We start from the raw sequence: 25141 nt of genomic DNA, 5'->3' as shown, positions 1-25141 counted from the left end.
TAAAATAAAATAAAAATTTTAAATAATTAAAAAAATTTTTAAAAAGCAGAGAACTAACCTTTGGGCCTTGTGAGCAGTAAGGGCAACAGGAAGCAACAAAAGAAAAGATGTGATCAGAAAGGAGTAAAAGAGCACAGAAAAGTATAACATTTAACAGGTTATTATTTCAGATCTAAGATGTAATTGCTTTTCACCGTAGTAACATCTTAGCTCATGTGAATCAGAACCACGCATCTCACCACTTAAATTACTTCATTTTAGGTGTTCCAATTAGCCGTTGGCTGTGATTCTACTAAATTCATTGCTGTTAAAGGGCAAGTATATTTGCATTTGATCTCTTACTCTTTACATTTTCCAACAAATGGTGAACTACATGGTGATTACCGGTGGTCCTATTAGCCTAATGACTGACGCGTTCATGATGAAATCTGAAAATTGAACTGACATTGGCGTCCAGAAACTGGATGGACGGTTTGTCCAAACCCAATTGGTTTGAACTTTTTGCCAAGTCAAACCTTACATCTAAATCATACTAACTTAAAAAGGATTAACCTCTTTCCCTATTGCCAGCATTTTTCTCCACATTCCCTTCTAGTCATCCTGTTTCCATCTATCACCATTGCCTCTCTCGCTCTTCAGGCTAGCCCTCATTCCCAGAGAAATAAGAGGGGGAAACACTTATGTCTAATGTCCATCCTCCTAAAACCAGTCATAATGTCATTTTCATCTGAGAATTGCTTGCATCCAATCAGAGAAACCTGCACCATTACCCGTGGGAAATGTTTTTAGACCAAACGGCACAGGACCACTAGGGCTTCCTCCAGAGAACCCCAACGTGTAACTTTTAGTGCTCTTACTGTGGCTCACAATGAGGCACACTGGATTTTGTCACCCACTGGCCACAGCTGGCTCTCTTCTGTATGGGAGAGAGTCGAGGTCAGCACGCTCAATCCATTCAGTGGCGGTGAAGTGCACACTCGAGACAGCAATGGACCGCAACTCGTCTCTTGCGGTTAGGAGTAGGGGTGAGTGGGAGAGTGCTGACTCTTATCCAGCTCCACTGATGGAATGACTTGTTCTTATCTAAAATAAATGTCTACTCACCTGCTGTCCTAATAATCTTTTGAGTACAGAATTATAATAATCAGTTGCTGGGTTGGCAATCAAGTTTTCCATTTCAATCAGCAAGGAATTTGCATTTCCCACAACTCCTTTTCCAGGACACACAAAGGCTAACTGATTTATACAGTGCATGGCATCCTGCTTCTGGAATGGTCTACATCCTTGCTTCCTAGAGAATGGTCTGTGGACCAGCACTGGCATCACTGGGAGTTTACTGGAAATGCGGGATCTCAGGCCTTGTCCCACACCTGCTGAGCCAGAACCTCTATTTTAACAAATTTTTCCAGGCCATTGGCAATAGCATTAAAATTTGAGAATAACTGCTCCAAGCAACGTTACCAAAATCAATTCCCAGTACCACCATGCGCAGTACCACTAGGGGCAGGTTTCCTTCTTCAGTGAAATGCAAAGCAGCTTGAATCAGTCTGTGTCTGAGAGGGTCTAGATAGCAATTGTCAAGGCTGGCTCTTCATCAGACCCACCTGGAGAACATGTTTGAAAAACACAGGTTTCAGAACCTTACTCTAGGCCTCTTAATCAATGACCCACAGTTCTGGAACCCTGAAAATGACCCTAATATCTTGAATTCAGGTTGTGGTGGGCCTGAGGTTTTCACAGTCATGAAAGGAAGCCTATGGGGTCCAAGGTACCTGTGACAGGAGAGATGTTCAGGATGGAGGCCATCTCATGGGGTCTCTTTTGGGTTTGAGGGTGGGAAATGGTCTAGACTTCTAATATCTATCTAAAACACGGTGGTAACCAAGGTTCCTTCTGAATTAAACTGGAAGCAGCCAGCAAAAATGGTCAAGTGTATAATTTAACTTACTGAAAGCTTTATCATTTTATAGACCATGATAGCCTTATGTTTCCTGAACACTAACCAGAAATTATGTGCCTCCTTAAAGTAGCTCTTTACCTGCACAACTGAGTCTCCAGTAGCAATTAGAAAACTGGTTTTTTTATTTAAAAAATTATGAGGAATAAAATAGCCCAAAGAAATTTATCTTCATTTTGATAGATTTTCATTGAATTTTTCACATATATCAAATATAGATAAATCAGTATGTTTCAAATTCTGATGTCCCCAGAAACATTTATTTTTAAAAATAGAAATGCTTGGGTCATTGTGCACCTGGGTGGCTCAGTTGGTTAAGCCTCCAACTCTTAATTTTGGCTCAGGTCATGATCTCAAGGTGATGAGATCGAGCCCTGCATGGGGCTCTCTGCTGAACATGGAGCCTGCTTGAGAATCTACCTCTCCCTCTGCTCCTACCCCCACTCTTGCTCATGTGCTCTTTCTATCTCTCTAAAATAAATAAATAAAATCTTTTTAAAAAAAGAAAAAGAAAAGAAATTCTAGGGCCACACATTAACCCCAGGATTCTAATTCAGTAAGTGATGATTCTGTGATACTCTCAAGTTTGAGAATCACTGAGTTAAATGATTAAATGTTTGTGCAAGTGTATGAGGAATGATATTACAACTTTATCGTGTTTTATTTTTTGTAGATTTAATAAAAAAGACTGTCTTCAGCATGATTTCTTTTACGTTATTGAAAAGTAAGAAATATTTTTAACATAAGCACTGTTTTGTATTAATTATTAGTACCAATAATTTAGAATCAGCTAGTATTTATTCCTATTAACATCAATCTTTTCTAATATATACATTCATTGCTACAAATTTACCTCTAGGTACTGCTTTTGCTGCATCTCACAAATTTTGATAAGTTGTATTTTCATTTTCATTTAGCTCAAAATCTTTTTAAATTTCTCTTGAGATTTCTTCTTTGATGCATGTATTATTTAGAAGTGTGTGTTTAACCTCCACACAATGAGGGAGTGTTTTGTAATTATGCTTATTTATTTAATTTTTGTGATACCTCCTTACTGAACAAAGTAATGGTTTTAATTTTTAAGTTTGAAAAAAGGAAAGAAAATAAGTAATGAAAAATGTCTTTTTCACAGGTCATATCTGAGGAATCAACCATCTAAAAACTTGGTAAGAAAACTATAATTTTTTTTTAAGATTTTATTTATTTATTTGACAGAGAGAGACAGGCAGTGAGAGAGGGAACACAAGCCAGGGGAGTGGAAGAGGAAAACAGGCTCATAGCGGAGGAGCCTGATGTGGGGCTCGATCCCATAACCGCCGGGATCACGCCCTGAGCCAAAGGCAGATGCTTAATGACTGCGCCACCCAGGTGCCCCAAGAAAACTATAATTTTATCAATCAGCCAAATAGAGAAAATAACTAAAGCATCTTTCCTTTTCTAGAGAGTAAAATATAATTGGAAAAAATATGGCTGCCCATTGAGACTTGATTTTGGAGAAAAGTTTCACCCTTTGATTCAGTTGTAAGTATATTCTCATTAAAATTTTTAACTTACTTTGAAAGTTTCAAAATTAAAGTATGCAAACAAGGCTAATTAATCATACACTTAATAATAAATATTTTGAGCACCTGATATATGCATGTCTAAGTTTTCAGTACTTGTTATACAAAGTTGGACTACCCATGGTGCCTGCATGTTGAGGGAGGTTAAGTCTCACTGCTGAGACACAGCAGGTAAGACGACCGAGGCTCTTCTCAGGGGTGCAGGTGATCTCTTCACCCTTGCTTTATTCTCTGTAATCTCTCCCCAAGCTCCTTCCAGCACCCCTGTCTGACAGGAACTGCCTTCCCCAGGTGACACATGACTTTTCTTTCCGTGGGCCAACAATAACTGAAAGCTTGCAAGGAAAGAAACTACATTACTAATAGGGACGGTACATCAGGGAGATTTCAGAAAGGTTATCTCCAACTTAATTCTTACAAACAATATTTTATAATGTTAGGAATAAAACGCTCTGAGGAAGGCTTTCCCAAACAATTTTCTATTACTTTGCTTCCATCTTTGATTTCGTTCTTGATTTATGATTATCAAAGTTACAGTTTGTTACAAAATTTAAAATATAGAAAAATAGAAGAGACAAATGACCCATTTTCTAAATTTTTTTGCTATTATAAAGGAAGTGGTGGTGAATATCCTCTTATGTACGTGTTTGGACACTAGTCCAGATATGTCATTAGGAAAAATTACTAGAAGCAAATTCCTAAGTGTAAAAAATCAAAATTTTAGTCAAGGCTTCCAGCTTTGGGGGATCTCTTAGGCTAGAGACAACTTCTGAGATCTCTTAGGGTGGGTAGGTGTGGCATAAGGATGCAGGTGCTCCAATTTAGTTTTGCTATGGGAGCTTTCCCTGTTGGGACCCAGACGGTCTCTGCCATCATGTCCTGCCTACCAGTCTAACCCAAGGCAGTTCTAAGATTCGGGGCTGTACCCTCTACATCATTGTCCTACAGTCCCTCTGTCCTGGGTCCTCTGGGCTATCAGGCTAATCTGCTGTCTTCTTAAGTTCTCTCTTCTAGCCATCTAATGATGCCACCGCTTTTAGTGGTAACCCTAGACACTCCTTCCCCCACTGAAGACTCATTTTTTTTCTTTGTTTTAAGTTTTTCTTTTAATTCCAGTGAGCTAACATGCAGCGTTACATTAGTTTTGGGTGTACAATATAGTAATTCAGTAGCTCCGGACATCACCCAGTGCTCATCATGACAAGTGCACTCCTTAATCCCCGTCACCCATTCCCCCCCGCACCTCCCCTTTGATAACCATCAGATGGTACTCTATATTTAACAGACTGTTTCTTGATTTGTCTCTCTCTCTCTCGTTTTTTTCCCTTTGCTCTTTTGTTTCTTAAATTCCACAAGTGAGTGAAATCATATGGCATTTGTCTTTCTCTGACTTATTCCACTTAGCATTATACTCTCTAGCTCCATCCATGTCATTGCAAATGGCAAGATTTCATTCTTTCTTACAGTTGAATAATAATCTATTATACAAAATATAATGGAATATTATACACACATGCACACACACATACACATATGACATCTTTATCCATTCATCAGTTAATGAACCCTGGGTGGCTTCCATATGTTGGCTATTGTAAATAATGCCGCTATAAACATAGGGGTGCACATATCCCTTTGAATTAGTGTTCTTGTATTCTTTGAGTAAATACCCAGTAGTGAATTGCGGGATCATAAGGTACTTCTGTTTTTAACTTTTTAAGGAGACGCCATATTCTTTTCCACAGTGGCTGCATTCCCACCAGCAGTGCATAAGGATTCCTTTTTCTCCACATCCTCACCAACACTTGTTATTTATGTTATTGACTTTAGCCATTCTGGACAGGTGTGAGGTGTAGTTTCTCATTGTAGTTTTGATGTGTATTTCCCTGATGATAAGTGATGTTGAGCATCTTTTCCTGTGTCTGTTGGCCATCTGCATGTCTTCTTTGGAAAAATGTCTATTCATGTCTACTGCCTATTTCTTAACTGGATTATTTGTTTTTGAGGTGTTGAGTTTTATAAATTCTTTATATATTTTGGATACTAGCCCTTTATCAGATACATCATTTGCAAATATCTTCACCCATTCCATAGGTTGCCTTTTAGCTTTGTTCTTGTTTCCAATACTTGTTTCCTGTGCAAAAGCGTTTTGTTTTGATGTAGTCCTGATAGTTTATTTTTGCTTTTGTTTCCCTTGACTCAGGGGACATAGCAAGAAAAAAGTTGCTACAGCCTGGTCAGAGACATTACTGCCTGTGCTCTCTTCTAGGATTTTATGGTTTCATGCCTTATATTTAAGTCTTTAATCCATTTTGAATTTATTTTTGTGCATGGTGTAAAAAAGTGGTTCAATTTCATTCTTTTGCGTGTAGCTGTCCAGTTTTCCCAACACCATTTGTTGAAGAGATGGCCTTTTTCCCATTAGATGTTCTTTCCTGCTTTATCAAAGATTAATTGACCATATAATTGTGAGTTCATTTCTGGGTTTTCTATTCTGTTCTGTTGATCTATGCGTCTCTTTTTGTGCCAGTCCATACTGTTTTGATTACTACAGCTTTGTAATATAACTTGAAGCCCGCCAACTTTGCTTTTCTTTTTCAGGATTACTTTGGCTACTTGGGCTCTTTTGTGGGTCCATACAAATTTTAGGATTATTGTTCTAGTTCTGTGAAAAATGCTGTTGGTATTTTGATATGGATTGCATTAAATATGTAGATTGCTTTGGGTAGTATAGACATTTTCATGATATTTGGTCTTGCAATTCATGAGCACGGAATATCTTTCCATTTCTTTGAAATCTTCAATTTCTTTCATCAGTGTTGTATAGTTTTCAGAGTACAGGTGTTTCACTTCTTTGGTTATGTTTAGTCTTAGGTATCTTATTATATTGGGTGCAGTTGGAAACGGTATTTTTTTCATAATTTTTCTTTCTGCTGCTTCATTATTGGTGTATAGAAATGCAGCAGAATTCTGTACAATGATTCTGTATATAGTATCAGATCATCTGCGAATGTATATAGCATCATATCATCTGCAAATAGTGAAAGTTTTACTTCTTCCCTATGGATTTGGATGCCTTTTATGTCTTTTATGTCTTTTCATTCTCTGATTGCTGTGGCTTCCAATACTATGTTGATTAAAAGTGGTGAGAGTGTACATCCCTGTTTTGTTCCTGACCTTAGTGGAAAAGCTCTTGGTTTTTCCCTATTAAGGATGAGGTCAACTACGAGTTTTTCTATATGGCCTTTATTATGTTGAGGTATGTTCCCTCTAAACCTACTTTGTTGAGGGTTTTTATCACGAATGAATGTAGGACTTTATCAAGTGCTTTTTCTGCATCTATTGAAATGATCATATGGTTCTTATCCTTTCTCTTGCAAGCCAGGAATAAATCCCACTTGATCGTGGTGAATGATTTCTTCAATGTATTGTTGGATTTGGTTTGCTAATATTTTGTTGAGGATTTTTACATCTGTGTTTATCAGGGATATTGGCCTGTAGTTCTCTTTTTTGGTGGTTTCTTTTCTGGTTTTGGTATCAGGGTAGTGCTGGCCTCATAGAATGAATTTGGAAGTTGTCCTTCCTTTTCTATTTTTCAGAATAGTTTGAGAAGAATAGATATTAACTCTTCTTTAAATATTTGGTAGAATTCACTTGTGCAGCCATGTGGTCCTGGACTTTTGTTTCTTTGGGGAATTTTTTGAGTACTGACTCAATTTCTTTACTGGTTATCAGTCTGTTCGAATTTTCTATTTCCTCCTGTTTCAGTTTTAGAAGTTTATGTTTCTAAGCTTTTATCCATTTATTCTAGGTTGCTCGATTTATTGGCATTTCGTTTTTCATAATATTCTCTTATAATCATATTTCTGTGGTGTTGGGTGTCATTTCTCCTCTTTTGTAATTTTGTTTGGTGCTCTCTCTCTCTTTTCTTTTGATAATTCTGGCTAGAAGTTTATCAGTTTTGTTGATCTTTTCAAAGAATCAGCTCCTGGTTTCATTGATCTCTTCTGGGTTTTTTTGGGGTTTTTTTGTTGTTTTTTTTTTTTGGTTTCTGTATCATTTACTTCAGCTCTAATCTTTGTTATTTCCTTCCCTCTCCTGGTTTTAGGTTGTGTTTGTTGTTCTTTTTCCAGCTCCTATAGGTGTGAGGTTAGGTTGTTTGTGATTTTTCTTGCTTCTTGAGGTAGACCTCTGTTGCTATAATCTTCCCTCTTAGAACTGCCTTTGCTGCATCCCAAAGGTGTTGGGTTGTTATATTTTCATTTTCATTTCCATGTACTTTTTTATTTCTTCTTTGATTTCCTGTTTGACCCATTCATTGTTTAGTAGTATGTTATTTAAACTCCATGTACTCGTGCTCTCCCCAGATTTTTTCTTGTGGTTGACTTCTAGTTTCATAGTGTTGTGGTCGAAAAGGTGCACGGTATGATTTCAATCTTGAATTTGTTGAGGTGTGTTTTGTGGGCTAATATGTGATCTATTCTGGGGAATGTCCCGTGTGCACTTGAAAAGAATGTGTATTCTGCTCTTCCAGGATGGAATGTTCTCAATATATCTGTTAAGTCCATCTGGCCCAATGTACCATTCAAAGCCATTGTTTCTTGTTGATTTTCTGTTTACATGATCTGTCCATTGATGCAAGTGGGGTGTTAAAGTCCCCTACTATTATTGTATATTACTGATTAGTTCCTTAATGTTTGTTAACCATTTTATGTATTTGGGTGCTCCCATGTTGGGTGCATAAATGTTTACAATTGTTATCTTCTTGTTGGATTGTCCCCTTTATTATTATATGGTGTCCTTCTTTGTCTCTTGGTACAGTCTTTGTTTTAAAGTCTCTTTTGTCCCATGTAAGTATTGCTACTCCAGCGTTCTTTTGACATCCATTTGCATGACAGATGTCTCTCCAGCCCCTCACTTTCAATCTGCATGTGTCTTTAGGTGTAAAATGAGTCCCTTGTAGGCAGCATTTAGATGGGTCTTGTTTTTGGGGGTTTTTAATCCATCCCAACACCCTATATCAGCATTTAGTCCATGTATATTCAACGTAATTATTGATAGATATGTATTTATTGCCATTTTGTTACTTGTTATGTGGTTGTTTCTGAAGATTTTCTCAAGTCCTTTCTTGTCTTTCTCTCTTGTATGTTTTATTGATTTTCTTTAGTAATATGTTTGGATTTCTTTCTCTTCATTTTTCCCATGTTTATTAGTGATTTGTGATATCGGGTTTCCATTAGGTTTGTATATAACCTCTTCTGCATGTCACAGTCAATATTAAGTTCATGGTCATTTAAGTTCGAACCCATTCTTTTCTCCTCTTCTCCACGGTTTGGGCATATGTTATTATATTTTATAACATTTTTGTGAGTTCCTTGACTGATTTTTTATAGAAGTATTCATTTTTATTGCTCTTGTGGTTCCTGCCTCTCTTCTTCTCTATATTTAGTTGTGGAGTTTGTTCCTCCAGCCTGTGGATTGCTCGCTGGTTACTGACTTGGGACTAGTCAAGTTGAAAACATGGGACAAGGGGAAGCTCAGGGTCCTCCTACTCCACCATCTTCCCAGGCTCCTCGTTTGCTTTGTTTTTGTTTTATGTAGTGTCTTAATCCTCCAAGAGTGAATAATCTTAATGTTCTATCCCAGAGAAGTGTATTCCTCAATTCATTATTATTAAACACCTCTGAACTTTTACTGTGCTAGGCATTGGGAATTCAAAGATAAATAAGACAGGATTTCCTCTCGCAGGGGCTCAGGAGTCTGATGAATTAGATAAACATATTATCTGATATGGAATAATAGAAAGGAAACTCCAAAAAATCTAACCCAGCTACAGAAGGGAGAGGGGTTTGGGGAAGTATTTCCAGAAAACTTACATTTGCTCTGAGTCACTGAGTCTTAAAGGATAATAAATACTTAGCTGAAGGCAGAGAGGGAAGAAGAGAAGTGGGGAAGGTGGCAATGAACTCCACTGGGCGAGGCTTTCAGGCAAAAGTGATGGTTTGAGGAAGAAGATGTCCAGTTCAAACAGTCTAATGCTGTTGGGGCATAAAGTGAGGCATGAAGTGTCAGGACAAGGGGCTGGGAAAGTAGCTCCAGTGGAGTCCAGATCGTGGAAGACTTCCTGTCTGTATGAGCTGGCTTAGCTAGTCCTCTCTGGGAGAAGTGAGAAGATGAACTTCAGGGAAACAAGTCTAAATAGCGAGACAGGTAGTGAACTGTACTGGTAGTCCACGGAGGAAAAACACAAAGGATTGAAATGGCAGCACAGACAAAGAAGAGGGATCATTTTTGAGAAAAATTAGTGATTATAATAGGTAGGGGCTTGATAATTGATAGATCATTGATAATTGATAGATGAGAAGAGAGAATGAGGAAGATGAACGAGTCCGAGTGACGTCAGTCAGAAGAGATCTTCCTCAAACCTCCACCCCCTTACCTGTACAACTCTGTCTTCCTATCATCATAGGTGAACACATGTATATCTAAGGCCCTTCTCTCCATCTGTGACCTGGATCCCCACCCGCTTTCCTACCTCAGAGCACTGCTCCTGAAACTCCCCCTGCCTTCTCCCGCATCATCAATTTTTCCCTCTTTACTGGATCATCAGAGAAATCTGCAGTTCTTTCCCTTACCCCTCTTGACCCCCACTAACCCCATGGCTACTATGCTCATGGTCACCAACTCTCCTCCTGCCCCTCCCCCATCCCTCCACTACCATGCCACTAGCACCGCCAGCCAGTATGACCAGTGGCCTCCGGATTGCTGCACCCAGTGCTTAGTCCTCAGGACTCACCCTAGTTGATCTCGTTAACCAGAATTACACAGCTGATCATTGTCTCCTACTCGAAATGTTTTCTTCATTTGGCTTCCAGGATATCACAGGTTCCCACTTTTCCTGCCACCTCACGGTATCTTACCATAAGCTGAGTGAAAAGACAGGTGGCTGACATGTTTGTTTATGGCGTCTTTAACTATAGATTCTTTTAATGATGGTAAAATACACATAATGAAACACAGTGAACATTTGGATGGGTACATTGCAGCCAATGCAATGCTGCTCAGCAGTTAAAATGAATGAACTAAGATGTTTGTAAGAGGGGATCCAAGTTCAGTTTGGATAGGGAAGGACCAGTAGTCAGGAGGGAGCTGCTGCTGAGGAAAACAGAGATCAAGCGACTGGAAGCTCCTATGGGTCCATCTTGAAACCTAATATTGAGTGGGGGGGGGGAGAGTTGCCAAAAGATACTTACGGTGTGATGTTGTGTATGCGTATTTGCAAACTCATAAAGAATACTATATATGATTTATGGATATGTTTATGGATAAGTAAAATATAAAACCGGGATGGAAATGATACATAACAATTTTCACATTACTCTCTGTGTTTTCTTGCATGTTCGAGATAGTTCCTAATTAAAATAAAATAAGCTATAGAAGCCAGGTCCATGAAGAAAACTAGGGCAGTCGGATCAAGGGCCCAGGTGGCAATGTTAAAAGAAGAAGAATTCACCCAGAGACTTGGTGGGAGGTGGGGGGGCAGTAAAACTAAATGTAGGAAGTGACTGGTTTGGAAACAGAGGCGTGTAGGAGTTGAGAGAAGTCATGTCTGATAGCCTCAGTTTACTTACATGAAACAGAAAGGGCCATGTGTACCCTGGGAGCACAGAGGGGTTGAGGAGAGGAATCGAGGAGGGTATCAGGGGTCACTGAGGGTAATATGAGAAGGACTGGCCAAGGGCCGGTGGTAGAAAGATTATCAGACAACACCAAAGGCGCAATTGACTGAAGACACCGCGAGCGGGCCCTGTGCCACATATCTGAATTTCTCAAGTAGCATGTGCATGAAAGCAGAAGGCAGTGTGACATCCAAGGTTGGGGTGAATGTTGGAGGCAGGAAGAGCAACTGAGAGAATCCAGGAGGCAGGGCAGGGAGGGAACTGCCTGTAGGAGGAAAGCAGAGGGAGTCAGGACTGGATGCCTGGTGAGGTCAAGGGGCGGATGAGAGGCTGCAGGGGTGGAGGAGGCGGGGCCAGAGAGTGGGCTGTGACAACAACACTACTTCGGGCCATGTGGCAGCCCGTCTTTTTTGGGGTAACTTAAGTGTGCCTCTGCTACCAGGAGTCACTTGATAAAGCATGTTGCTTCCAATTCTCCTGGGGTAATTAGCCCAGCTGTTAAAGCATCACAAAACAGAAATTAAGAGACATGGGTAATACACTGGACCGACTGGTCACACGGGACCGAACACGTATGTGTCTGATGGATCAGTAGCCAAACTGTCACGATGGAGAAGTTACAAATTACAGGGAAGTTAGTTGCCCACTAGTGACATTTCTAAATTCCTCAGGTTTCACTGGTATCATATCCTATTAATGAACAGTAAGGAAAATAATCCATGCTTACACGGGCAAGTATTTTTGTCCCATATTCTCCATGAAATACGAAAGCATTGTGGAAGATCATTATAAACCCAGACGTATGGGCCATCTAATGTATCCTTATTGCCACTAGATGGCACTATAGCTTAGTGCTTTTGTGAGTGCCCATCAATGTTGGCTCCCAGTTCAACAAGATCTTTTTAAAATTTCAATAAAGCATATGGCTTTATAACTAGTTCTAAATAATTCAAGAATCTGATGGCTTTCGGAAGATGTAGTCAAAATTCTGCACCCTCCAAAGCTCCTAGAATGGCCCAAATCTCCGAAACTGCGTACAAAATTGAGTGTGTCACACACGTGTGTGCATTTTCTTGTCGGAGGAATTTTAGAGTTTAGGGTTCTCTATGACCTCCTCCTGTGCCAAGAAAGAAGTCGACCACCATGACTTTAACCCCTAGTTACTCACACCTGAGTTCACGTCTTTATGATTTCTAAAAATGAATTAAGATAGAAATAAAATACCTTCTCAGATACCACTATCTGATGTGTACAAATTTCCTGCCCAATTTGTGATGGGACAAGAGCTGGTTTTTATAAGCAGGAGTGGATGGCGCCAAGTCGTAGCCAGGGGGAGCCAGGAGAGCCTGGGGGAGCAACTGCGATGACAGGCTGAGATGTGGGCCGTGAGGAAGGGAACACCGTGGTCAAGGGCCCGCTATCTTATGGGTAGACACAGAGATGGCAAGCAAGAGAATGTGCCAGACCCTGGGGTAACAGTCCTAGAGTCCCAGCCCAGGAGCAAGTGCCTGAGACCAGAGTCCTAAGTGAAATTTCCATCCAGAGAGGAGGGTGGGGGCGGGGACAATCCCATTCAGAAAAACAGGCAATGACGGATAGATGAAGAAGCCATGACCGTGTTTGAAACAGATGCAAGCTCTGGTAGTGCACACGTGGAACTTTACCACTAGCTGAACTTCAGCTTTGCTCTCAAGCCCCTATTTTCATAGGGTAGCAAGAACAAAAACAGATCTTAACAATCTGAAGTAGCCTCTCTTTTGAAACGCACGGAGTTTGGGGTGACTCCTCTAAGCTCAGCGGGGCTCCTGTCTCCAGTGCTGGCTCCGGGGATGGGTACTCTCTCCGTGGTGGACTGTCTGCGGGGGTCTGCTGCGGGTGAAAGTCATCACGAGTTCTCTGGGCATGGGCTGCACGTGACTGTGGCTCCCGGGACACTCAGCCCCGTCTTCCAGCCGGTCCCCCCGGGAGCCCTGGAGCATCTCCATTCTCATCACAGTGATCCCGTGGCACACAACAGTCACCCAATGAATATTTGTTGATTAAATGACACCGGGGGCCCCTCGCGGTGCCCTTCCTTCTTCTCAGTTCTTTCTCCCTGCTCCCAGCCAACACGGCAGGGCCTCCGCTGCCCTCCCCTCAACCACGATTCCTGTCAAAGTGAACCGCACTTTAGCTTCCAACTGTGAAAAAGGTGAACATTTCCTGCTTTCTTACTGGGAGATTGACTTTGAGAACTGAAGGAAACCATGCAGTAGGTGCTGTTGTGATTTCACAGATAAGTGACAATACAGAGGCTTCGAGAACGTTAGCTCGCTTCGCGGGCAGCAGCACTGTTCAGAGAAGCCCGTCACGCTGGAGGGCTGCAGCTCTCAACCCTCTCTTCTGCTCTAACCGGTTATTGTTGTGTTTGCTGTCTCGCTCAGATACAATGACGATGGCTATGTGGAAGACGTGGAAGTCAATTTCATCGTGTGGGAGATCCACGGCAGGAATGACTACAGCTTTAATAACACCATGAAGAAGGTATGGCGTCTTTGAATGGAAGTAGAACTTAGTGGGCAATGACACCTGCCGTTCTATTTTAAATCTATATATAAGTTATCTAAGGAAAATAGAACCAGTTACATGTGGGTAGGAAAAAAATATGACCTGTGTATTACATTCTGTGACTACTGAAATTCATTTACAACAAAAAGAAGCGTTGGTCATATAAAACAGACTTAAAGGGATCAGAAAAATAAAATAGTGCTTGTAGTAGGGTGATGCAATTATAGGTGAATATTTTCTTTTTTCTCCACAGTGTATTCAGTGTTCGGTTACTGGTGGTCTGCCTTTGGCTCGCACCCATTCATCATGCTGGTGCTTCATGAGAGGCACACTTTCCAGGCTTCATCTCACTTGACTTCCTTGCATCATTTGACCCACTGACCTTGGCTTCACTGTCCCCACACTCTGCTGGTTTCCCTCTATCCTCTGACTGGTCGATCTCAGCCTCCTTGCTGACATCGTTTTCCACTTTGCAGACCACGGCAGAAAGGCCTCACCACCTCCAGCCAGCAGACTTCACTCCTGTGTGCAGTGAGGGCCTCCCATCATGACGGAGCCTCTCCACAAACAGCACTGACTCCTGCTTTTCCCCAGAAATCTCATGCTCAAAGTCAGAGATAATGCCTTCCAAAAAAGCTTTCTCATCTGAGACCTTAATTCTCCCAGAAGGAGAACCCACCCAGATAGCAGCCAAGAGACAATGAGTTCCCCCTGCTACCCGTTCCAGGATGTAGGAAGAACTGTCTTTCAATGACGTGGCCAAACAAATCCATCCCACCACATTCCTTCCACGCTTGTCCAGCCCCCAAAGTGTGAGTCCTTCCAGCCTACTTTCTCCTCAAAGTCTCATCTTCAAGCTATTCTGTCCTTCTTACACTTGGGCCATTCCTATTACTCTCCAGCTTCTCAAACTTTTCTAATATACCCTACGGTTCAATGACCCTAGACCCTTCTTCAGCAGACATTCCTCAGAGAATATCATTTTCCCTGTTTTCCTCTCAAACCAAGGGTACTCTTGAAGAGCTTGGAATTAAAGTACTCCCTAACCCCAGTATCATTTCCAGATCAGTATCTCCTCACCCTAATCACAGCACCTTTGTTTGAGCCCCTGTCATCCAGGTGTCACAAACCCCATCCCCACCTGTGTTGCCACATACCGGGAACTTGACAGGTTCTCCTGTGCCCTGAAAGCAATTGCAGTGGACTCCTGAGTTCTGCCAGCTGTCCCGTAGGGCTGTTGCTGGGAAGAGCTTTCTAAACAGGAAGGGCGTTTCCCAGCCCTGTTTGTGTCTAGGTGGGGCAACGTGATTGGTTCTCATGCTGCGGAATGAGCAAACGCCATAGGTGTCACTTCAGGATGAGGTGCTGAGGAAGGGATCGCATGACCCTCCATGCTTCCTAGCTTCCACCATAGCCAGTCTATTCCAGCAACGACTAGAGATGGAGTAGAGCAAGCTGGATGAGAAGAGTCCGGTGAGGGGATTCTTCAAGGAACCACTAGACAGAAAAGCCTAGTCCACTGCTCTGAGGAGAGTCATCCACAGGAACCATCTACCCGGGGCCATCTGCACTGGACTTTGTGTGATCAGGAATTCAACTGCAATGTGTTATAGTTACATTTAAATTCAAACACTCCAGTCTCTGACCTCAGCCCCCAATTCTCTAGCTCTGTCAGTGTTATTCCCACTATGCCTCTGCCTCTTGCTTTTCCTCACACTGTCTAGACAGCCACCATATGGAACCCTCTGCGCTCTCTCTCTCTCTCTCTCTGCCATCCCATTTTTCCTCTCCTTCTCCTATCTAACTTGAGCTCCATGGGTCAGTCCCCCAGCCACCATCTTGCCAATATCTGCAAGTCACCTTTCCTAGTTTTGTTCCTATACACCCTATGGCCACTTTAAACTTCAATCGTTCTGCCTTATCCATGCCTCTGTCTGAGCTGCCAATCACTTCTAGAAAAAAAAAATCAAAATTGCAATAACTGGAATTAAGAACTCAACTATTGGGAGTGATGGGTGAAAACAGAATTAGTCAACCGGAAGAGGGGTCAGAAGGAAATGCCCCAAATTATGCATAGGGAGATAAGCTGATTGAAAATATAGACAAGACCATAATGGAGATTCACTGCCTAGATCTAAGGACTGGAATCCTAAAAAGAGAGGAGAGAGAGTGTTGGCCAGAAGCAACATTTTCCCAAAAGGCAAAAGGCACAGAAAAAGTAATCTGCATCCAGAAACACTACACCAAATATTCTAAAATGAAAAACAAAGAGAAAAACCTTAAAGGTAGCCAAAGCAAAAAAGAAAAGTGACTCTCAAGAGAGTAGCTATAAGAGTTAAGGCTGGTTTCTCTATAGAAATAATGCAAACCAAAAAACTTTGAACAAAAATATCTTTTTTTCTTTTCCCCCTTTTTTAGCAGGGAAGGGGCAGAGGGAGAGGGAGATAGAGAGAATGTGAAGCAGTCTCAATGCCCAGCATGGAGCCCAACACGGGGCTCGCTCTCACGACCCTGAGATCATGACCTGAGCCCAAATCATGAGTCAGATGCTTAACCCACTGAGCCACGCAGGTGTCCCTGAACAAAAATATCTTTAAATTACTGAAAGAAAATAAATTCCAAATCTAAAGTTCTATATGCAATGAAAATAGCCCTTAAAAAATGAAAATGAACAACAGATAGTGCTTTAAAAGACACATGAAATTAGAAGAGGAAAAATTTTAAAGTGAAAAGAAATAAGCAATGGGATAAAAAGGATTTAAGAGAAAGTGACAAATACTGAAGATAGGCAAAAAATATCCAATAGATGGGTAAATGGACACCCTGAAAAAGAAAATCAGAACAAAAGAACAAAACCAATGTTAACCATTCAAGAAAACATCTCTACCCCACCCCCCAAAAAAAAGACTTGAAGTTTCATATTGAAAGAGCATATCATATACTCAAGAATATCAAATCAGAACAGCCAACCCAAGTGGCCATCTAGGCAAAAAAAACAAGCAATTTACATACAAGGAAAATAAAATTAAATTATAATTTTTATAACAATGCTTTATGCCAGGAAAAAATGGAGTAAAATACTTAGGATACTAAAGGAAAATAAACACAAGCCAAGCATTTTATATTCAGCAAAACTGATGACTCTAGAAGAGGCACAAACTGCTATTAACATGTAAAAAGCTCAGATAATATTGTTCCCATGAGCTCTTCATGAGTAACTTACTAAATAGTAACCTTCAAACCACCAAAATCACTAAAGAGACACCAGCTAAGAACAAGAGGGCTGGGGCGCCTGGGTGGCTCAGTTGGTTAAGGATCCACCTTCGGAGCCCCATGTGGGGCTCCCTGATTGATGGGGAGCCTGCTTCTCCCTCTCCCTCTGCTGCTCCCCCACCCCTGGCTTTTGTGCTCTATCTCAAATAAATAAAATCTTAAAAAAAAAACAACAAAAAAAAAGAACTAGAGGAAACCATAATGTAGTATAGAGTTACTTACAAAACTGAAGCAAAGTAAGGGTTAAAAGGGAAAGAGGATACTATATAATGGATGTATTCTCTGACAATATAGATATAATACAATTATAAAATACACTGGGAGAATACGAGAGCATATGCCAGGGGAAAAATATAACCGTTTTCAGTAATCACAATAGTGGGGGTAATATTTGTATTAGTTATTCTGATCTTGTGAGGTGTGTGATGTGAGATATTCTAATACTATCATTCTTCACCAAGTGTTTTTGGCATAAAAGCAAGGAGATACATATGTAATAGAGAAGAAGTTAGACAAAACATCCTGAATTTGAATAGGACTCACTGTAAACTCATGAGGCATTAGAAACTCACATGATCTGAATATAAATATATAAATATATTGTTCAGAGAGAGAGATAAATTTGTCCTACACTGTCCATTAAAATCCCTAGAAACATAAATAATCAGTAGCAGTAAGTATCCTCAATACCCAGATGGTTGTCTTGAAATATCAATTCCCACTAAAAATTACTGGGGATTCTTAGATAAGTAGCTTTTTCCAAGCCCGGGGGAGGACATGTGCATGATGAATTTGGAATAGTTTGACATGCCCAATAGCTAGGAAGTATCAAAGACTGCTAGGGTCATGTCAAAAGTAACCAGAAGTCAACTTGAGGAAGTTGGCCGAAGATAGGACAATTAGAGCTTCCTTTCAGATAGTTATTGCAATATGCAAAAATCCATTAAATATGTTAAACCTATGAGTTCATAATGATTTTTTCAAAAAGGTCACCTTTGGAAAATGATAGGAAATCAACTCCTTATTTTGAAAACTGGCAAACAAAGAGAAAGACACCAATATTTATCCTACCATCCCCAAATGAACTGTACCAGTGGGTAACCAAATACCAGATAAGGGGAAGCATCTCTTTATAACATGTTTCTAGTTGACAAAGGGGAAAAAAAAGAGAGAATATCATCATTTTAAGCCCAAATAATAGAGATCACTATAAACAAATTTATATTAACAAATTTTGACAATGAAGAAATGGATAAAATAGACAAATGCCTTGAAAAACACAATTTACCAAAGTTTCTTGTATTCTAAGAAAGAAATAGACATCTCTAATCCCAGATGGCTTTCCTGATGAAGTCTACCAAACATTTAAGGAAACTTTCCCTCGATTTTCTAAAAACTCTTCCAGAGTATTGGGGTGGGGAGAGAACTTCCCAACTCATCTTGTGAATCCAGGAGGACCTGATGAGGACCTCAAAAGAAAAGGGAATTATGAGCCAATATCACCCATGACCACAGATACAAAGCTCCTAACCAAAACACTAGTAATTCAAACTCAGCAATATATTTAAAAATCACACATCCAGACAAGTTTTGTTTATTTTGTAAATGGAGAGTTGGAATATCATTTGAAAATCGAAGAAATCCAGTATAACAGAATAAAGAAGAATACGCATGGATTATTATAATAGTGAAAAGTCATTCAATTAAAAAATTATTCATACATAACATTGGTTTCTTTTGTTTTGTTTTAAAGATTTTATTTATTTGACGGAGAGAGAGACAGCCAGCGAGAGAGGGACCACAAGCAGGGGGAGTGGGAGAGGAAGAAGCAGGCTCCCAGCGGAGCAGGGAGCCCGGTGCGAGGCTCAATTCCAGAACGCCAGGATCACGCCCTGAGCCGAAGGCAGATGCTTAACGACTGACCCACCCAGACGCCCCAATTCATACATAACATTGTTTCCAAAATAAATCTTGGAGGAACGCCTGGGTGGCTCAGTCAGTTAAGCGTCTGCCTCCAGCTCAGGTCATGATCCCAGGGTCCTGGGATCAAGTCCTGCATCAGGCTCCTTGGGCAGCGGGGAGCCTGCTTCTCCCTCTGCCTGCCATCTGCTTGTGCTCTCTCTCTCTCTCTGACAAATAAATAAAATCTTTTTAAAAAATAAGTCTTGGAATTCTCAGGGTCATGAGTTTAAGCCCCACATTGGGTGTGAAGCCTACTAAAAAAAAAAAAAAAAAAAAAAAAAAAACCCCCAAAAAGAATAGGGTAANTAAGTATATGGTAACTTCCTTAACCTAATAAAATGTAAGTGCAAAAAAACAAAACAAAATAAACCCTTAGAAAACATCTTACTCAGTGGTGAAAATTTGAAAGCTTTCTCTCTGAAGTCAGGAGTGAAACAAGGGTGCCAATTATCACCATTTCTATACAATATTGTTTCTGATCTCTGTAATAAGGCAAACAATAAACAATAAAAATAAATTAAAAGTATAAGAATTGAAACAGAAGCAATAAGACTGTCATATTCACAAATCACATGACTTCATATGAAACACTTAAAACAATAAGTGACTTTAAGAAGTTCTTTTTGTACAAGATCAATATACAAGGGTCAATTGTTCCCCTGTATATCAACAAACATTTAAATAATGAAAGGAATTAAATATATTTTTCAATGGCATTAAATATATTAAATACTCATGAATAAATTTATATACAAACATATGTGTGCACAATTTTTTTACATTTTTGTTTTAACTCCAGGTAACATACAGTGTGTTAGTCTCAGGTGTACGATACAGTGATTTAACACTTCCATACAACACCTGTTGCTCTTCACAAGTGCCCTCCTTAATCCCCATCACCTGCCTAACCCCCCACCCCACCCACCTCCATTCTGGCAACCATCAGTTAGTTCTCTAAAGTTAAAAGTGTGTTTCTAAGTTTGTCTTTCTTTTTTTTTCCTTTGCTCATTTGTTTCTTAAATTCCTATATGTACAATTTTTTGACAGAGCGGTTGTTTAAATGAAGCCCAGACGTGGAAGTCAATGACTAAGCTTAACCAGCACCTCCCACTAGAAGAAGTCTGGGGACCTGAGGTAAAGAAAATATTACCTAGCAAATTTTATTTATAATAACTAATTTGGCATTTCAGTATTAACAAAAGTTTGATGGAAACATTTTGGATTTAAATTTGTTTTTGCGGGGCGCCTGGGTGGCACAGCGGTTAAGCGTCTGCCTTCGGCTCAGGGCGTGATCCTGGCGTTCTGGGATCGAGCCCCACATCAGGCTCCTCCATTATGAGCCTGCTTCTTCCTCTCCCACTCCCCCTGCTTGTGTTCCCTCTCTCGCTGGCTGTCTCTATCTCTGTTGAATAAATAAATAAAATCTTTAAAAAAAAATAAATTTGCTTTTGCAAATCAAATCAAATGTTTCTATTGGATTAATATTGTGATTTTAAAAATCCATCATCTTAATTTCTGATATTCCATTGCTCCTGTGTTAATAACAATTTTGTTTTTGGGGTTTTTTTGCTGAAAATCTGTGCTTGGAGATTTACTAAATATCTGGCAAACATGTTGAAGCATTGAGAATGAGTCTTTCTAAAGAACACCTGAACTTTCAATTCTTTTACAACTGAAAGATCACAGGGCATCTGGGTGGCTCAGTAGGTTAAGCACCTGCCTTCAGCTCAGGTCCTGATCCCAGGGTCCTGGAGCCCCAATGGGTTCCCTGCTCAGTGGAGAGCCTGCTTCTCCCTCTCCTTCTGTCATCCCCCCCCCATGCTCTCTCACTCTCTGGCTCTTGCTCTAACTCAAATAAATAAATAAAATCTTTAAACAAACAAACAAAAACAAAAACAACTGAAAGATCATTTCTGAATGCCAACTATGGATCCTATACTGCTTTCAATATTTTTCAAACTTTCTTGAATTGAAATTAGTTTATGCTATTTAGAGAATCAAATCATAGCTCATAAATAAAAGTGCCCTATATGGTACCTGAGTCCATAAAATCTAAGCCCTACAATAGGAATGTTACTTTGCTCCTACTTCAGAACCTGTGCATGTCAAGACAGAGATACCTACAAATGGTTGTATTATCCTCTGTAGTCCCAGCTCCAAACATCCCACTTCCATCCGCCACATCCTAACCTTCCAGCAGCATCTCCCTAGAACCTTTATTCTAATAACCTTCGAACAATCCTTCAACCTCGAGATGACCCAACCACCCTCACCCCGCCCCCAGGTTCTCTTCTTGCCATTTATGTTGCTTAAATTCCATGGTCAATAATTATATCACTCTATTAATGTGCACCCTCAATTCCTTCCTCGCTCTCACTTCTTCAGATTTGTGTGGCTAAATCACAACCCTAGTTAAATCCCAGCTATCCGCCTTGGCAGCCAACTGTGGTCAAAGGAATACATACCCATGCTGATTTGTTTCACCTTAATTTCATGATTAAAACAGTCCTGTAATACTGCCCAAGAAACATAAGTGTACTTCTCCAGTTCATTCCCTTTTCCACTCTAGCTACTGCACACTTTCTTCTCTCCCCAACAATCTCCAACACCTCTTCCCCTAGAGAAGGATCTTAAGGTTGTCGTCTTTGTTTCCTATTCAGAACTACAAGCACTGTTTCTCTTATGCTATTGGAAAACCAGGAGACTTAAATCAACCCTATGAGATAATCAACAAGTCTAACTATAACCATTTAATTTGGCCTGAGGACCATTCTGGAATGTACGTGTTTCGTGTGAAGATCCTGGATCCAAATTATAGGTGAATATAAATGTTTTATTATAATAGTTTAAGCATTTTTTGAAAGGGATAATGATGAGATTGAATACAATTTCTCCTTTACAAAGTCCAATAAATGAATTACATGGCAACATCACATAAGGCAAGAGGGAAGACCATAGCTAGGAGGAAAACTAAAAATGCCATAGAGTCTGGGGTCACCACTACTAGAAGAGTTTCACAAAACACTAACTCAAAAAGATACGTGTCTCCACCCCAACCCCATGTTGATCACAGCATTATTTACAATAGCCAAGACATGGAAGCATAGAACTAGACAAAGAACAAAGCCCCGAGTTAGTAAGAGGAAGGAATAACAAAGATCAGAGAGGAAATAAATCAAATAGAGACTAAAAAGGCAATAGGAAAGATCAAGGAAACTAAGAGTTGGTTTTTAGAAAGATAAATAAAGTAGACAAAATTTTAGCTAACCTCAATAAGAAAAAAAGAGAGAGTACTCAAAAATCAGAAATGAAAGAGAAGTTACAACTGATACCAAGGGAATATATGGGATCATAAGAGTCCTCTATGAACAAGTATTATACACCAACAAATTAGACAACCTAGAAAAAAATGGGTGAATTCTTAGAAACATACAACCTACCAAGACTGAATCATGAAAAAATGGAAAATCTGTTCAGGCTGATAACTAGTAAGGAGAGTGAATCAGTAAGAAAAACCTCTCAACTAACAAAAGTCCAAGACCAGATGGCTTCACTGGTAAATTCTACCAAACACTTAAAGAATAATATCCATCCTTCTCAAACTCTTCTGAAAAATATAAGAGGAAGGAATATTTATAAACTCATTCTGTGAGGCCAACATTACTAATACCAAAGCCAGACAAGGATACCACAAGAAAATAAATTACAGGTCAATATCCTTGATGAACATAGATACAAAAATCCTCAATGAAATATTAGCAAACTGAATTCAACAGTACATTAAAAAGGATCATATACTATGATCGAGTGGAATTTATTCCAGGGATGCAAGGATGATTTGACATCTGCAAATTAATCAATGTGATATGCGACATTAACAAAATGAAGGATAAATCCACATTATGCCACATTAACAAAATGAAGGATCTCAGTAGATGCAGAAAAGCATTTGCCAAAATTCAACATTCATTTATTATAAAAATTCTCAACAAAGTGGGTGTAGAGGGAACATACCTCAACATAATAAAGGCCATATAGGATAAGCCCACAGCTAACATCATACTCAGTGGTGAAAAGGTGAAAGCCTTTCCTCTGAGATCAGGAACAAAAATGAGAAACAAAGATGCCCACTTTTATTTTTATTCCACATGGAGCTGGAAGTCCTATCCAGAGCAATTAGGCAAGAAAAAGAAACAAAAGGCATACAAATCAGAAAGGAAGGAGCAAAATTTGGAAAACCCTAAAGACTCCACCAAAAAACTGTTAGAACTAATAAACAAATTCAGTAATGTTGCAGGATACAAAAGCAATATGTAAAAATCACTTGTGTTTCTATATACTAATAACAAACTATGAGGCAGAGAATGAAGAAACCAATCTCATTTACCCTTGCATCAAAAAGAAGAAAATGCCTAGGAATAAAGTTAACCGAGGAGGTGAAAGACCTAGACACTGAAAATCATAAGACAATGATGAACGAAATTGTAGAAGATACCAAGGAACGGAGATGCTCCACGCTCATGGGTTGGAAGAACAAATATTGTTAAAAAGTCCATACTACCCAAAGCAATCTACAGATTCAATGCAATCTCTATCAAAATTCCAGTGGCATTCTTCACAGAACTAGAACAGTCCTAAAATTTGTATGGGATGACAAAACAAAACAAAACAAAACAAAACTACCCAAATAGCCAAAGCCATCTTGAGAAAGAAGAACAAAGGAAGAGGCACCACACTCCCTGTCTTCAAATTATGCTACAAACTATAGTAATCGAAACAGTATGGTACCAGCATAAAAACAGACACATACATCAATGGAACAGAATAGAGAGACCAAAAATAAACCCAGGCATATGTAGTCAATTAATTTATTACAAAGGAGCCAAGAATATATAGTGAGGAAAGGACAATCTCTTCAATAAGGGGTGTTGGGAAAACTGGACAGCCACATGCAAAAAAAAAAAAAAGAAAGAAAGAAAGAAAAGAAACTAGACCACTACCTCACACCATACACAAAAATTAACTCAAAATGGATTAAAGACTTGAATGTAAGACTTTATGCCATAAATCTCCTGGAAGAAAGCATAGATAGTAAGCTCCTTGGTTTCAGTCTTGGCCATGATTTCTTGGACTTGACACCAAAAGCAAAGGCAACAAGAGTGAAAATAAACAAGTGGGACTACATCACACTAAAAAGCTTCTGCACAGCAAAGGAAGCCATCAACAAAATGAAAAGTCAACCTGTGGAAATCACACATCCAATAAGGGGTTAAGATACAAAATATACAAAGAACTCATACAGTGCAATACAAAAGCAAGCAATCCAATTAAAAAAAGACTGCAGATCTGAATAGACATTTTTCTAAGACATACAGATGGCCAACAGGTATATGAAATGGTACTCAACATCACTAATCATCAGGGAAATACGAGTCAAAAGCTCAGAGAGATACCACCTCACACCTGTTAGAATGGCTAGTCTCAAAAAGACAAGAGATGACAAGTGTTGGCAAGGATGTGGGGAAAAGGGAACCCTATGCATTCTTGGTGGGAATGTAAATTGGTGCAGCCACTATGGAAAACACTATGCTTTCTCAAAAAGCCAAAAATAGAATACCATATGATGCAAGAATTCCTCCCCTAAGTATTTATCCAAAGAAAATGAAAACCCTAACTTGAAAAGATGCACCCTCATGCTCGTTGAGGCATTATTTACAGTAGCCAAGACATGGAAACAATGGATGTGTCCATCAATGGGTGAATGGATAAAGAAGATGTGATATATAGATAGATGATAGATAGATAGATAGATAGATAGATAGATAGATAGATAGATAGATATTCCTAGATGGATATATCTATATAGATAATGGAATATTGTTCAGCCATAAAGAAGAAGGAAATCTTGCCATTTGCTACAACACGGATGGACCTTGAAGGCATTACTCTAGAGCCTACTTGGGTTTGTACCCTACTTTTGCCACTGGTATATATGTCCTCGTAAGCGAATTGCTTAGTCTCTGAGCTTATTTCTTTATTTGTAAAATGAGTCTATAATACCTATCTTAGAGTATTCTGAGGATTAAATGAAAGTACCTGGGTAAAAATCCCTAATTTTGCTCAATCAAGTCAAGTTCCTCTCTTCTCTCTTCTCCCACATG

At 39.6% G+C, this 25141-nt stretch overlaps 1 protein-coding gene across 1 annotated transcript in view; it reads left to right on the top strand.

The window, feature by feature from the left end:
- Nucleotides 1–25141, top strand: part of CATSPERE (catsper channel auxiliary subunit epsilon) — a 128634-nt gene that overhangs the window by 96501 nt on the left and 6992 nt on the right. Inside the window, exons 9-15 of the mRNA XM_019798515.2 lie at nucleotides 262–314; nucleotides 2631–2681; nucleotides 3090–3123; nucleotides 3399–3478; nucleotides 13622–13721; nucleotides 20028–20114; nucleotides 21641–21798. Of these exons, the coding sequence (XP_019654074.2) occupies nucleotides 262–314; nucleotides 2631–2681; nucleotides 3090–3123; nucleotides 3399–3478; nucleotides 13622–13721; nucleotides 20028–20114; nucleotides 21641–21798 (563 nt within the window). The remainder of the gene's footprint in view (nucleotides 1–261; nucleotides 315–2630; nucleotides 2682–3089; nucleotides 3124–3398; nucleotides 3479–13621; nucleotides 13722–20027; nucleotides 20115–21640; nucleotides 21799–25141) is intronic.

Source organism: Ailuropoda melanoleuca, chromosome 8 (assembly GCF_002007445.2).
Source record: "Ailuropoda melanoleuca isolate Jingjing chromosome 8, ASM200744v2, whole genome shotgun sequence".
Classification (NCBI taxonomy): Eukaryota; Metazoa; Chordata; class Mammalia; order Carnivora; family Ursidae; genus Ailuropoda; species Ailuropoda melanoleuca.
The sequence above is the reverse complement of the archived record's forward strand: the minus strand, read 5'-3'. Positions and strand labels throughout refer to the sequence as shown.